General features: G+C 41.4%; 1 protein-coding gene across 3 annotated transcripts; it reads left to right on the top strand.

Moving 5' to 3' along the window:
- Positions 1-1,891: 1,891 nt before the first annotated feature.
- On the top strand, positions 1,892-15,252 carry scinlb (scinderin like b). Of its 3 annotated transcripts, XM_034555459.1 has the most exons (18): positions 1,966-2,011; positions 3,933-3,979; positions 4,094-4,281; positions 5,386-5,540; positions 7,223-7,384; positions 7,519-7,668; positions 8,348-8,446; positions 8,994-9,126; positions 9,269-9,357; positions 9,539-9,754; positions 9,854-9,984; positions 10,130-10,220; positions 11,432-11,602; positions 11,687-11,864; positions 12,857-12,972; positions 13,531-13,608; positions 13,779-13,839; positions 14,476-15,252. In XM_034555459.1, exons 3-18 carry the CDS (start codon positions 4,101-4,103, stop codon positions 14,640-14,642), a joined length of 2,178 nt encoding a protein of 725 aa, XP_034411350.1. In that variant the 5' UTR covers positions 1,966-2,011; positions 3,933-3,979; positions 4,094-4,100; the 3' UTR covers positions 14,643-15,252. The 3 variants fall into 3 exon arrangements, with proteins under 3 accessions (XP_034411349.1, XP_034411352.1, XP_034411350.1); XM_034555458.1 differs by lacking the exon at positions 3,933-3,979 and having other exon boundaries at positions 1,892-2,011; XM_034555461.1 differs by lacking the exon at positions 3,933-3,979 and having other exon boundaries at positions 1,892-2,011; positions 8,348-8,437.
- The last annotated feature ends 519 nt before the right edge of the window (positions 15,253-15,771 follow it).

A 15,771-nucleotide genomic window follows, 5' to 3' on the forward strand; every position in this document is an offset into this window, starting at 1 on the left:
AAAAAAACATTCGGTCATATTGTTTGGTCATTTTAGTTCAACTTATCCCAATAATTCACTGGAAAAGTGGGAGAACATTCCTGCTTCAGTGAACTAGCATCCCTTCTAGCAGCGTAAGCCTCTGACTATAAGAGTCTAATCCCTTTTGGTTTGGTTGCATTGTCACTGAGGATATGCATCAGTCAGCTGTCAGCGTGTGGCACAATGGGGCTCCGGCAGCCGGCCATTCGGCCTACAGTTCATGTCACATCCTGTTTGATGATAAGACTCGACTGACCACCAGTCTGGCTCCAGTGTTGTCAGATACACACATGAGCTCACAGTGGTGGTGTAGGGTCTATGTGAAAGAATAGCAACATATAGCTGTTTTATAAGAAATTAAATGCAGAAATGGAATAAAGAGGTCTCAAATAATTCTGGTGAGCATCGAGATAGAAACAAGAATACTAGATGTTTCCTCTTTTTCCTGATCCATATTGCGTCAGCCAAATTTTATTTTAATATTTTGGTTACTGTGTGACGTACAAACATCAGACAAATGAGGAAAAGATATATATATATATATTTTTTTTTTTACAGTTTCCCAAAACAGTCATGACGAAAGGATGTGTGGGAACTGGTTATCATCCAAACCCACTTCCTTTTAAATCTGCAAAAGGTACGAAACAACCAGCAGCAACCTTTGTTTGACCTGCACTGTACCATAATGTACTTATCACCACACCAAAACAGAGAGGAAGAGCTATATATTTCCTATATATTATTAGATTTCCAAAGGTCAGAATTCTCAAGAAAACAAGTTGAATGTGATTTGAAGTTGTGACCCCGCTGTGAACAAAACTTGCCCTTCAGTTGGAAAATTCACTAATAGCTGACCCACAATTGTTGCATTAGGACATGTTATTACCATGTCATCTTTTTCGACTATACCTTGAATAGGGAAGCTAGCGCCATGGTAGCACTTTAGCAGCACTTAAGTTAGCACTTAGTTTAACTTTATTGAAGAAATTGCACTTTCTCGATTCTTGTTGTTCTGAGTTTGTACTCATGGTTGAATGCACTTATTGTAAGTTGCTTTGGATAAAAGCGTCAGCTAAATGACATGTAATGTAATGTAATTACCAATTGTGGCATTAAGATCCTGCCTGTATATGGTTTTGTTTCTGCAGGATATGTTGTTATCCTTGTACGTAACATGTATGTGTAAACAGCCATGTTTCTCATCACCTCTCAGGCTAAGGCCTATAAACAAACACACAGTCTGTGAGTACTGATGGTGGATTCTGGGTGTGACTGGTGTGAGCGTGTTTTAGGGGTTGAACATGTATTTGCCGTACAGCAGGTTCTGTGTAGTGTGGTGTAAAATGACTGAGCTCTAGTAAATATGTGTTTGGTCTGTGTGTAATGGGACTATTTAGTGTCCTCTCGTCATAGTATTTGTGGTGTTTAATGTCAGCTGGGAGGAGTTTTAAAATGAAAACTTTCATCTTGATTAAACTCATTTTCTATGTTGCTATACAGCTGTTACTGTTACTTGTTTTTCCATATAAATCCTGTAGGTTGATTTATGAAGACGTATGACTTCATGGACTTTGTCCCTCCTTATCTGAACACTTTATAATCTGCACAGTAAATACAACAATGTGCGCAGAGCCAAGTTCACACAACGCTGAAAGGCAAAACTTTCAAAAGCAAAGTGTGCTTCTGAATAATCTTCTTCTTTGAGGGAAATGCTTTCAATGTGCACACAAGCATCTCTGCCATTGCTGCTCCCGTCGACCAATCGGTGCTCTCTCTCCTCGTCAGACAGACGCATGAACAACATGAGCACTCCCCCCTCCTCCTCCTCCTCCTCCTCCTCCTCCCCTCCTCCTCCTCCTCCTCCTCCTCCTCCTCCTCCTCTATACCCATTAAAACATAAAGACGCTCCACTCCTCTCATTCCACTCCCACATCTACAACCTCCTTCGGCGGTTCTTCTCCTCTCTCATCTGTGATTCATCTTGCAAACTGTGAGTTCGCTTCTGAATTGCACCTTTTTTGTGTGACTTTCTGGACTTTGATTTATGTGTCAAGCCTTTTGAATCGTGCAGAATATCTCGAGATCGAGTCGGCACAGCCGACGTTGATGTGTTGTTTTCCCTCGTATGTGGCCACGTTCACTCCACGGGTTGTAACGTGTGCAAGGGATTTTTCCAGATGTGGAAAGTCTCTTGTTCATTTCGCCCTTCTGAGTTCACAGCAGAAAGCTGCCTGAAAACAGAAGAGGAGCCAGAACGTTTCCATATCTCAAAGAAACACAGGATGTTGCGTTTATTATGCGGCACATACTGTTATTTCCTGTGTTTATTTCGTCCAGGAAATAGCGGTTATGTAGTAATAATTTTTTTAAAAAGGGAAAAAAAAGACGGAGTTGTGCAAATAGCAAACATTACTTCAAATTAAAGTGGCATCGGCTTCTATTCTTTTCTATTCTTTGAACGATGCTTTTCTCCTATTACCTAAATAAAAGAAACAGCCCACCAGCCTCACCTCCAGTCTGACCAGTCAGCAGATTAGGTGAAGTCTCTCATTACAGATGCTTTTCCAGTCAGACATTTATCACCACAGACTTGCAGTATTATGTATTTAGCCCCACCAGTGTCATAAACATCCATGGATCTTAAGCGATCTGAATGACTAGTTTATGATGCAGCATTTATTGATCAGCCTCCTACAGGATGTACACTGAGTTTTTTTCTCTGTGCACTGAAACCTGAGGCCCTCATTCAACACACAGCTAAACAAACACAACACTAATATTACTCCTCCAGGTCATGATGATGATGATGGTGATGATGATATGTCGCTGTTTGGATTATCTGTGGTTGGTTTGATCTTTTACTATCTCACTGTAAATAGCACACCATGCACAGTGAGCAGGGGACCCATGTAGTTACAATGCAGTATGTGGATCGTAGGGATAAAGCGGCTCGTGGAGTGTAAGATCTGAGTGTTACAGAAGGAGTGGACGACGCAAGTGTTGTGTCATCAATTGCAATCTGGCTCTTGTGTAATTGGGGAAACCGTAAATCTGCATAATCTATCACTCTCACCATAAAGTTTATGGTTGTTCAATCAAATTTCCTGCACCACAGTCAGTCCACAGTATTACTTTATTGCATATACCCAGTTAGTGGTTACTCTGCTATAAACACACAAGATATGGGAGTTAAGAAATTAGGCCATGCACCAAGGCACAACCATGTTGTGCTGTGGTGTACAGTGGTTATCTCTCTCTTATTGGGAGATGTATGATTGACAGATTGATGATTGTTCAAAGTTCCTGCATCCATCTGGTTTACAATATTTAAAGAATACAGTTCAGACAAGCTTATGATGTTTACACGCTTTATTTTCAGAATTGAAGATATTATGATTTATCTCTCTGATATTTGTGCCAAAATTTATACAGGACTTTTAAATTAACAGGATCAATGAAGCCAAGAGTCAAAGTAAACTTGGTAAACCACTTTTAATTAATCTTGTCATATGTTTTGCGGCGATGCCTTTTTGAGAATACCGAATACCGAATTTTCCAAACCCGTGGAAAAGAAATGGAATCCTCCAGATCATGTGCAAACTAAAGAAGAAGAAGAATGGTCAGATTCAAATGTCAAATGGACATGTGAATAGTTAACTGATGTGACGGCAGCAGCAATACATGACTGAAAACTGGTTTGAGAACTAGTTTGTGTGGTTTGGTCTATAGCTTCAAAAGATCAAACAAAGTAAGAGGTGTTAGCATAACACGTGTGTGGTTGTCTCTGTCAGCTGTTGTCCACAGCTTTACAGAACCAGGTCAAGAAACAAAATCATAACTTCCTCACATTTTGTTGCCATGTCCTTTTAATTGTTCGCTGCGTCTCTCACTGTCTCACTCTGTGTCCTTAGGTCGGTTCTGGATTTACAAGATTAAATTTGCAGCAACGTTTTGCAAGGCAAACATATTAAAATCGCTCACCGCCTTTCTCCGTCTCACTCTAGCCACCTGCATCTCCATATTTACTCTCTTCCTCTTCCTCCTTCTTTCTTCATGTCCATCTTTCTCTCAGAGCCATCATGGTTTCCCATAAGGAGTTTGCGGGTGCAGGGAAGAAGCCAGGGCTGCAGGTATGGCGTATCGAGAACTTGGACCTGAAGCCAGTTCCTCAGGCCCTGCATGGCAGCTTCTTCACCGGGGACGCCTACCTGCTGCTCTTCACCACCTCAGCCCCTTCATACAACGTACACATGTGGCTGGGTAAGACATGGACACATAGTGTGCACCTGACTGGTGCAACATGTTAATAATCACATCTTTAACGACTAGAACGTAATATCCTCCTGTTTATCTTGCTTTATAAAAGTGGTGTTGGCCTCCCCAATTGGGGTCTTATGGTTTAATCGCTTCTCCTAATGGTTGTATAATGTGCTGAGGTTTCTGCAAAACCCTATTTTTTAAATGGCAATACAATATTGAATCTTAAAGTGGGTAAGTAATTACCAATTTAAAAAAGGAACTGTCTCCAAAGCTGCTGCACGTACAGTGCGTGCACATAGTCACACTAAAAACCTTGAGGTGAGACAAACTGAGCGATTAGAACTCGCTCATGTTCTTTCTACACCATAGCTGTGGTTTGGAAGTGGCTATAGATGAGATTAGGCATTTGATCTCAGCACTCAAACATCCTCTGCAGCATGAGTCACGGAAAATGTCACTGAAAATGTCTTCATATGAGTTCGAGAAATTCCACCCAGCCACACAGCTCCCTCGCTGTGCTCTCCTTTAAGGTTATAGGCTCAGGCCTTTACAGAGTGAACAAACAACAACTTTAAATCCTAAATTAAAGGCAATTTATTTTCATGCTCTGCACATTTTCAGTTGCATAACATTAAAAGGGACCTCAGCAAAGACGTCTTCTGGAATGCCCTCGTATATCACAAGAGACCAGTCCCTACATGTTTGGAGTGTTTCCTACGGATTCTCCTGCAGTGCCAGCACACAGACAGTTTAGTTCTCTGCCGCCGTTGCAACTATCTGTAAGATGTTGAAGTAGAAATAACATGAGAACATAATTAATCCCTCTGTCTGGGATCAATGTTAGTCATGAAAAATCATGCAATAGTTGTGTTGTGTGCCGTCTGACAGTAATGGCAGGATACAAAGTGCTTCTGCTGCAGATGTGGTTGATTCAAAGCCTCAAGTCCTGACTCAGAGGTCCTGTAAGGCCACATTGCTCTGCTAATGTAAACTTACTGAATCCTCTTATGACAAACTCCACTTTTGAGCATCCGTCTGATGCAATTAGAGTATGAAAAGAACTGGTAAAAAGACGATTTCACTTTAAATGTCTCTTTCCTGCAGGGGATTCATGCTCACAGGATGAGAGTGGAGCAGCTGCCATCTTTTCCACACAGCTGGATGACTTCCTGGGCGGTGGGCCGGTGCAGTACAGGGAGCTGCAGAACTCTGAATCCAACACCTTTCTGGGATACTTCAAGTCAGGAATCAAATACCAGGTGAGCTTCAGCAAAGACAACTTTGGACTGGTGGCCTCGCTGTCTGAATGAAAATACTCTCCAGCAGTGGTTCCTAACCTGAGGGGGTCGAGTCAACATTATGCAGGCTAAACATCAGCGTGTTAGAGTTGTCCTTGTGAGTATATTAGCATGCTGATGTTAGCATTAAGTTGAGCCTCACAGAGCTGCTAGAATGGCTCAAGTCTTCTTTATTTTGAAATACTGCACAGCTTTACCTCTTTAGGCCTCTAAAGATTATCCAAATGAAACGGTTTTAGAAGGTAAAAGTGGTCACAAATAGACATTTCTGTCTATTAAAGATTTACAAGAAAAGAAGGTTGGGACCATTGCTCTATCGGTTAATGACTCAAAATGAGTCAACTTTAAAGCAATGTTTCTTTTGTGTTGTTTGCTTGCCTGCAGTAAACTTCACTATAAACATAAAGTGAGCAATGAAGAGGTTACGATACTTTTTTTTAATCGCAAAAACAGTGAAAGTTATGATGGCAAAAAAAAAAAAGGCAAATTGTCTCCGGACTAAATACATCTACAGGGCTTAATGATTGTCGGCATTTCGTGAACTTTGCCAAACAGCGAAGTTAAGGAGTCTGAAGTTCAGAGGGAACACAACATTCCACCTTTTGCTATTGCCAGGGAGTGCCTGCCCAACTGACTGGCTGTAACCACCCTGTTCAAAGGAGGACATTTTGAAAAACTCAAGCAGGCCACTTTTTAACCAGCCATCTGTTTCACATTGACATGAAAACCATCTACGCATACTATATACCAGCGCTAGTTGGGTATAATTAGCCCAAAGTCTTGTTTACTGCTTTTGCAAAGTTAGAGGGTGGAAACTCTGCTCTGCACATGTGCAGAAACACAGTTCAAACAGTGTTCCCTTGAAAAAAAACAACCAGAGCCAGAACTAAACCCTATTATCTCTTCATGCTTTTGGTAACTCCACTGTTAGCAAACAATCATGTCATTAGAATAAACAAAGCCTGCATTGTTACCGGGGCCATTTTTATTTTTTTACTGCGTCTCTCTTGAGAAAGATGAACAGCATCGATGTGGTTTTGGAAGAATCCACTCATCCAGATGCTAACAAGACTCTGTGTCTTTGTGGGTAAATACTGAGCCCTCAATAGAGGTTTTGTAAATAAGAACTTCCCTCCTTGTGTTTGTTTCCATGAAGTGACAATGGTTGATTTTAAAGTGTTACATGATAAAATCACACATCACGGTATCAAAGAAGTCCCATTGCTTTTTCTGTTGTACTTTGTGTTGCTCATCTGCCTTGAATCATTTGCATGCCTTGTAAATACCTGTTTTGTTTAGTTGATTCACTAAGGATGGCACATTACCAAACAATCCTGCCTCCCAGGTACACCACTGTAGCACCGAACAGGCAGGATCCTGTTTAATGTGTTACCTTTATTAAGGCGTTTGTTAGCTGTGCTAATCTCATTATTTGGCAGCAGTTCCGTTAAACTCATTTCCCTCATAAAATCATTTGTGTGTCCATACATCCTGCCTAATCCTAACCTTGTGTGTGGTTCTACATCTAAAACTGTGCTGTTGACTTCCTTTAACTGTGTTCATGTTCACGTTTCAAATGAAGCCGAAAGGGAGGAAAACTTCCCTTTACGTAACCTCACTTAAATTATGATTTGTTGTCACAGAGAGGGGGCGTGGCCTCAGGGTTTCAGCATGTGGTGACCAATGATATGAGCGTGAAGCGGCTGCTGCATCTCAAGGGTCGGAGGGCCATCAGAGCAACAGAGGTGGACATGTCCTGGAACAGCTTCAACAAGGGAGACTGCTTCATTGTTGACCTGGGCCAGGTGAGCTGGGTTTGATCTGTCTTAGTGTGTGTGTGTGTGTTTGTGTCCCTGGACCCAATCAGTTAGCACTGAAATCTGAGTGTAATGAGGATAATAACTTGAATGTCCATCTCCTGTCCTTCCCTCTCCTGCAGCACATCTATCAGTGGTGTGGCAGTGAGTGTAACCGATTCGAGAGGCTGAAGGCCTCTGAGCTCGGTATCGACATCAGAGATAATGAGAGAAACGGCAGAGCCAAACTGCACATGGTGGAGGAGGGGGAAGAGCCAGCAGAGATCATAGAGGTGATGCGCACACACACACACACACACACACACACACACACACACACACACACACACACACACACACACACACACACACACACAACACACACACACACACAGACACACACAACACACACACACAACACACACACACACACACACACACACACACACACACAGACACACACACACACACACACACAAACACACAACACACACACACACACACACACTCATCTCCTGGTATATCTCGGCCACACATTGAAGATTTGAAAGTTGATTACTTGTGAGCAGAAGCTATAAGCGTTATTGATGCATTTCACGGCCGGCCAGTGATTAATTAGTCACCGTGGGAACGAGTGGACACAATGCTGTCCTTTGTAATGTGCTGCTCTTGAGCCAACTCTGTGCCAAGGCGGTGTCGTAAACACTTCCTTTACAAAAAGAGAGGAGGGTAAACTCCTGAGAGGTCTAACGAAAGAGAGTGAGGAGTGGGTGGGGGGAGGGTTTAAAGAATATTAAAAAGAATCATCAAGATTGCTATTAATCTGATAAACGCTGTAGAATGTAGTCTATGGATCACTGTCAAGGTTGTCGTGTCTTTACCTGTGTATACAAACCCATTTGTAACTTGGGACATAAGTGATAATTCTGAGAACAAGAGGAGAACAATAATGAATTCCTTTTGGTTGTGTAGGCTCTGGGGCCCAAAACCACCATTGCACCCAGTACTGTGGATGACGAGAAGGTGGACACCTCCAACAGGAAGAAGGGTGCCCTCTACATGGTGAGTGATGTAAGTGAAGACCCATTCTGAAACCCTTTTTGTTGTTGTACTGTATTGTACTGTATATATATATATATATATGACTTTGATTTCAGGGTGGGAAATAAGATGTCATAACCCACAATACAGAGGGATCTTTAACACAAGTAGGATTTGAAATGTATCCTGATAATTGTGCAGCATTCTTGTGCTACTGATTTGAATAAGAAAATGTAAAACTTGAATATTATAGCCTGGATTCAGTGCAACCGAATTACAAAGATGCCTGCACATTTTATTTATCCATGGATTTATTACTGTAAATCTTAAGTTTGAGGACTGAATGAAATAAATATATATATATATATATATATATATATATATATATATATATATATATATATATATATATACGTGTGTATGTAGCTCATATGATGAAGTCTACACTTCTACATTCAACAATTACCCATTAGACACAATAATTCCATTTTAATATTGTAACAATGAAGCTGCAGAGCAAACACGTCCTAACTCTGAGAGCAGAGCTGGTAGCTGACGCGTTGCCTCTGCTCCGTAGATCTCCGATGCCTCTGGCTCCATGAAGGTGTCGGCTGTGGCTCCGTCCAGTCCCTTCAAACAGGCCATGCTGTCTCCTGAGGAGTGCTACATTCTGGACAACGGGGTGGACAAGAACATCTTTGTTTGGAAAGGTGCCTTCAGCATTACAGGAAAAAAAATGATATTCATTAGGTAGTTCATTATATAGATTGGCTCTTGAAGTAGCATAAGAGTCTAATGTTTTTCTTAATGATGGCCTTCTCATCATGTCATGTCTGATCTGTCTCCAACCAGGTCCCAAGGCCAACAAGGCAGAGCGCCGAGCAGCCATGTCCGCGGGCCAGCAGTTCATCAAAGACAAGGGATACTCCAATAAGACACAGGTAAAGCTGACATGTGCATCATCACTCAAACAAACATGAGTCTTGCAGAAAAGCAGCGTCTTATTTTCACATAATTAATGAAAATGTTACTGTTTTTAACTTGTGTTATTAAATAAAAGCCACACGTATACAGCCGTGTCAAAAAAATGCAGGTCATTAAAAATCCCTCTTTCTCTTACAGATCCAGGTACTTCCTGCAGGAGCTGAGACGACTTTGTTCAAGCAGTTCTTCTTTAACTGGATGGACAAAGACGAGACCACGGGCCCCACTAAGGCCTACACCATTGGACGCATAGCCAAAGTGGACCAGGTGCCCTTCGATGCCTCCAGCCTGCACTCCAACAAGGCCATGGCGGCCCAGCACGGCATGGTTGATGATGGGAAGGGCAAGGTCCAGGTACGAATGTGTTGGAAGCTAAAATCTAAAAAGATAAGACCATGATAAAACGGCGTGGTGAGGTCGGTAAAAAAAAACTGGTTGTGGTTTGGCTTTCAGATTTGGCGTGTTGAGGGTGAAAAGGTGCCTGTGGATCCCTCCGCCTACGGTCACTTCTATGGTGGAGACTGTTACCTCATCCTCTACAGCTACAGACTGGGTGGCCGTGAGCAGCACATCATTTACACCTGGTGGGTAAAAACAAAGATCCATGCAAACACATATGTGCAGTGCAATTGGTGTAATACAGAGGGAACTACAGGCTGCTGTTGAACACTTCCACCACACCCAGTCTAAGAACTGTCCTGACTGTGTGTGTGTGTGTGTGTGTGTCAGGCAAGGGCTGAAGTGCACACAGGATGAACTGGCAGCTTCGGCGTTCCTCACAGTGAAGCTTGATGACTCAATGGGAGGATCCCCAGTTCAGGTGAGAGCTTAACATGCAAAAACAAGTTAATATTCGGTCCAGTCCCATAGTAATCCCCAGAATTTGACAAAAGACTTGACACCAGACGTGGCTGTGACTGAAGGGTATTAATATAGATAACGCAATTATTGGTAATTAGGAGTTTCAGTCTGAATACGACTTGTGGAAGGTGAGTAAGAAGTTACAGCCAAATACTTTCTTAGTAATAGCTCATTATATCTTTTGGCAGGACTTGACATAGTTGTTATCTTGGGTGCAATAAAAGATGAGTTATAACAGAAGAGCATACTGTCTGGTTACCTGACGGTTGCAGCACTGTGTAAAAACAGACTTTTAGTGCTTATGAGGGTTCAGCTTCTCAAATTAAATTTATATTAAACCAAATTATTACAGATATTTAAGTATGGCGGATCAAGCGAACATCATAGCTTCAGTCTAAAAACAACCACCCTTGGACAACCAGCAGGGGGCAGTGTCACTGTAATGTTCATATTTTCATCACTCTTCTGCACTCCCATACTTAACCACATAATAATGTCAGTGTTTACAGCATCTTCATTGCTATAATAAGTGCTACCACGTCACCAATTAAAAGGTGAATCTTAAACTCTAAACTGGATCAGTTACTTAAAAAAGAGTTTCATTTATTTGATTGTTAAAGGCATCAAAGCATAGGTCAAACTTGTAACGATTAAAAGACAATCCCTCACCAACTATGATGACATTAAACAGTTTCAGACATGACGTACTTTATACACTTTCCCCCTTTACAGTGTACAGGTGGTTTTGTATGTTTTAGCCCGTTTAAATCTGAGGTAGCATTTGTGATTCCACTGCGGAGATCCATTGATTTCTGCATTTCTTTAAGAATGACGCTGCATGAAAAGATGTGTAATCCATCGCAGTAAACTCTGTTGTGACTTTCCAAATAAGTCTTTACTTTAACTGCATCAGCTTGCAAAAAGTAATGCACATGGGAATTCAAATGTTCAGATTATACACAAATGAATGCCAACCAAAGACTTCTGGAGAGGAAGCATTTAAAAAATAAAATAAAAATATATTGAATGCTTCTAATGATTAATTGTATGATTATATTGGCATGATCCCTTTCAACTTGATTTCTATTCCATCATCACCTCTCGGCCAAACTAGAATAGTCATGAGAGCCAACGTGCTTCATGGTGACGTTTTTAATGTCCTCATCATAGGTGAGAGTGACTCAGGGTCAGGAGCCTCCACACTTGATGAGTCTGTTCCAGGGCAAACCCATGATCATCCACAGCGGAGGAACATCCCGCAAAGGTGGTCAGTCGCATTCCGGCAGCACTCGCCTCTTCAACATCCGGCAGAGCTCTTCCAGCGCGACCCGCGCCGTGGAGGTGAGTTGTCTGCCCCGGCACATGGGTATTGTGTCGTCGCATCCTCGATTTCCACCTCTTACCTGTCTACATGTGTTCCCTCAGGTGGAGGAGGTCTCTGCTTCCAGTCTGAACACCAACGATGTGTTTGTGCTGAAGTCCCCGAACGCCTTGTATGTGTGGCGGGGCGTTGGCGCCAGTGATGAGGAGATGGAGGCTGCCAAGTATGTGGTGGACTTCCTGGGTGGCAGTGCCAAACATGTGTCCGAGGGCAGCGAGCCAGGTGGGTGTCCTCTGAAGACAAATATAGACTATTGTGTGTAATTATAGGTTTTGACTGATGCGATTAGCACGCAGGTGTCAGAGCCCAACAATACTATTTGCACCCAGACGGAACAGCCAATGTGGCTATTTTCACCAAGTATGTTTCTTGCCTTAACTGCAACTGAAAAATTAAAAAACAATGATAAAAAAATAAATGAGTAAATGTTAATGTAAAACTAGACTTCTTAAATTACATAAACTTTGGTCTCCTGGATGAAACTCCTGATTTTCACCCATTCATCCACCACAATCTACTGCCTATAAATACGTTGTCACTATTTAAACTAATACTTCTATTACCACTACTACTGCTTCTATTAATCTTTCAAAGGGCTTTCTGCTAGCTAACTATTTCTAAATTAAGTTACTTTAACGTGTGTAAACAGCTGAATAGATGCCGTGTGACTATTCTCACCCGGTTGCAAATAGACTCAGATTCACCTAATATTTACCCCTCATGAAAATACACTGGAATGATTAATAGGGAGGCTTTTTGCTTTATTTATCTGCATTAGGATGATTATAGAGTGAGGATGCATCATTGTTTGGTGAAAACACAATACTCATTAGTCTAATGTAATAGCTGTGCAGTAGTTTAGAGCCAAAAAGTTAAATGAAAATCAGTTATACTTTATCGAAGTATTTGGACTCATTTTGACATAACTTTGAGGATTAAAAGTAACTCAACTTCCTAAGGAAGGTACTAGACTTTAAAAGCTCAAAATGAAAGGCCCTCCATGCTGTGTGTTGCCATGCAGATCTCGCTTTCCCAACATGTTATTGGCCCGATGACTGATTGGCCTAATAGGATGTTACTGGTCTGTTTGTTTTTTTGGTAACTGACTGGCCCAAAGAGGTCGTGATTCACTTTATGATTAAACAAACAAAAAGCACCAAATATTGGACGAACTACTTGGAGCTGATGGATGTTGTATTTTCTTTCTCGCTCAGGTGATTTCTGGGCTGCTCTTGGCGGCAAGAAGGATTACCAGACCTCCAAGAGTCTGCAGAACATGGTCAATGCCCCACGTCTGTTTGGCTGCTCCAACAAGACGGGAAGACTCACTGTGAGTGAAATGATAAGAGTGCAATTAGTTGTTGTTATCAAGGCTCATATATATGAGCTTATATATAGCTCGTCATCACAACAACAGTCCCCAAGAGCGAGATGGTGGCAACGAAATTAGGAACTCTTCCTACTCTTCCTGCTGACTCCACTCCCCAAAACCGGACTGGTACACTCCAAGATGTCGTCCTTTTATGCAGTTCTTTGGTTCCCCTATTTTAGTTTGTCTGTTCTGCTTTATTTTGTATTTGTAATTTTCTATTCCTCTATTGTGTTCATTGCCTATATGGCATTGTCGTCTCCTTTGCCTCATGTATTTTCTGAAATGTTTACTTGTATTGATGTTATATTTTTACCTTGCTTCTATGTAGAGCACTTTGTAAACCCTGTTTTTAAAGGTGCTGTATAAATAAATGTATTATTATTATTATTATTATATGCTACAGATGTGAAACACTTTATTGGGTTCCGCCTATCAACACAGTTATGTTAATATAGTGTAATATAAAATTGTTTACGCTCACAATCCGACAGAGTTTTCTTCTGCTCTGTCTATCAGGTTGAAGAAGTACCAGGCGACTTCACTCAGTCAGATCTGGCCACTGATGATGTAATGCTCCTGGATACCTGGGACCAGGTAAGATGAGCTCTCTGTCGTCATTGTTAGAGCTTGCAGAAACATGTCTGTGTGAAACGCCTTCATGGAATTCAGAGACTGCACAGACTACACAAAAGGCAAAGTGACGCTTCAAACTCTGCATAGCTGGAGACTATTTGAATGGTTGAATGTGTTTCTTCTCCTTGTAGATCTTCCTTTGGGTTGGCAACGAGGCTAATGCAGAGGAAAAGACGGGAGCTCCTAAAATAGGTTTGTTGCTTGAACACTAAAGAAAGACACGTCTTCTACACAGATCCAGCTGTCTTGTTTTGGATACTGGCTGATAGAAAGCATGCCATTCTTAAATCATCCTTTCAGGGCAACTGTCACAAAAAGAGGGTGATACCGGGTCTCGGATAGTCGGCTACTTTATTAAAATATGTTTACTAATCCCAGAGACTTTCAGGAAAGTTAGCGACCTGGATTTTTGTTTTCCTGGGTACATTTCTCCAGGTGTCCACCGCAATTTATGAAACTTTGACAATATAAAACATTGTATTAATGTGGGACAATAAAAAAAAAGCATAACATTGAGTTTCTAAGGGTTATTTTACATACATGCATGATTGTATTTATGCCTGCTATGACATATTCTGCTACAACATCTTAAAGCTGCACTGATCAATATTTTTAGATCAACAATGCGTAATGTGAGAGGTGTCAGAGTGACAAACTCACAGAAAGTGATCCCCTGACTCTGCAGTTCCCTTCAGCCCTAGGGATTTATTTTAGCGTCTTTGGGATAATTTCCTGTATTGAAAGTCTGTTTGCCTGTAAGGTTGTGTTGTCACTTTCTGTCACTGAGTCTGAAGTGTTTTCCCATCTATCAATCCCTCTGTCATGCAGCAAAAGACTATGTGGAGTCAGACCCGTCCGGTCGTAGAGGACTGCCCATCACCACCATCAAACAGGGAGCAGAGCCTCCGACTTTCACTGGCTGGTTCCAGGCCTGGGAATCCAAGATGTGGGAGATGGATCCATTGGACAGAATCCGTGCTCGTTTCCAAAGATAAAACTAAAGGCTCTTTCTACCAGTCTGACTCCTTGGCTGTCCAACGTCTCCTAATGCAATTTCATTTATCTCAACTCCAATCCCTAAGTGCCAAAACCAATGTTATCACAGTTATCAGGTTGAATGGCTGCAGCACATCGGACTTGTAACACACTGGTAGTCAGATGACTTCTTGTCGCAACAATATCTTTAATTGATAGTGGTTTATTGATCTGTTGCATCCATCAGCGCGTCTTGATCTAAGCCCCCAATATGAATAGAAAATAGGAAAGGAAGCCATTTTAGACAGCTGTAGATATCCTCTGTTTCTCTCTGCACTCTTTCCCTTCAGAAGGCTTTCCTTTCTGCCTGTCTTAACAGCCTTGTTTTTCCTAATGAACAAGTATGCCAGAAACAGATCACTCCAATCCTACACGGTGTTTACATGTGTTTTATCGTTGGTACCGGAATGATGTAGAAATTGCATGCTGCATTTTTTTTTTACCATATTCCTTGCTTGTGAATTTTAAAAGGCGTACAGTGGCATGTACGCAACTCTGTTGTCTTTATTACTTGACACTGAAATGCTCACATGGATGGCTTTAAATAAAACTCCCAGCATTTCAAACCTGTGTTTTCTATTTGATCATTTTTTAGACTAATGCACAAAGGAATCAGATGAATCCTAAACCACCAGCATTTATAATTGATATTAAACATACAGAAGGTTTAGAAGCCAGCTCTCACCAAGTCTCTCTTCTTCTCTCTGGAAGATAACATGGGATCTCATTGCAGTTTGCAGCATCTGTTTAAGTAGGAAGAAGACATGAAAGGCATGAAAGCTCAGTTCACAGCTGTTCACATACTTGTTTTAAACATGTTAGTGTATCATATTTTAGCCAGCATTACAACCTGTTTGTATACATCCCGCCACGATACTGTGAATTGAGACATTACTCAATGTGTGATTTGCAGGACACACATAATCAGTGGAAAGACCCTAAACCAAACTCATCCTATGAACGAATGAGGGGAAAAAACTGTTTTAAAAGGCTGTTAAATGAGTCAATTTCATTTTAAAGTCTGTGTGCTTAAACCTGAAATGCTCAGACAGAGAAACAGTCTCTGAAACTTTAATACTGTGACAATAC

Source organism: Cyclopterus lumpus, chromosome 17, assembly GCF_009769545.1.
Source record: "Cyclopterus lumpus isolate fCycLum1 chromosome 17, fCycLum1.pri, whole genome shotgun sequence".
NCBI lineage: Eukaryota > Metazoa > Chordata > Actinopteri > Perciformes > Cyclopteridae > Cyclopterus > Cyclopterus lumpus.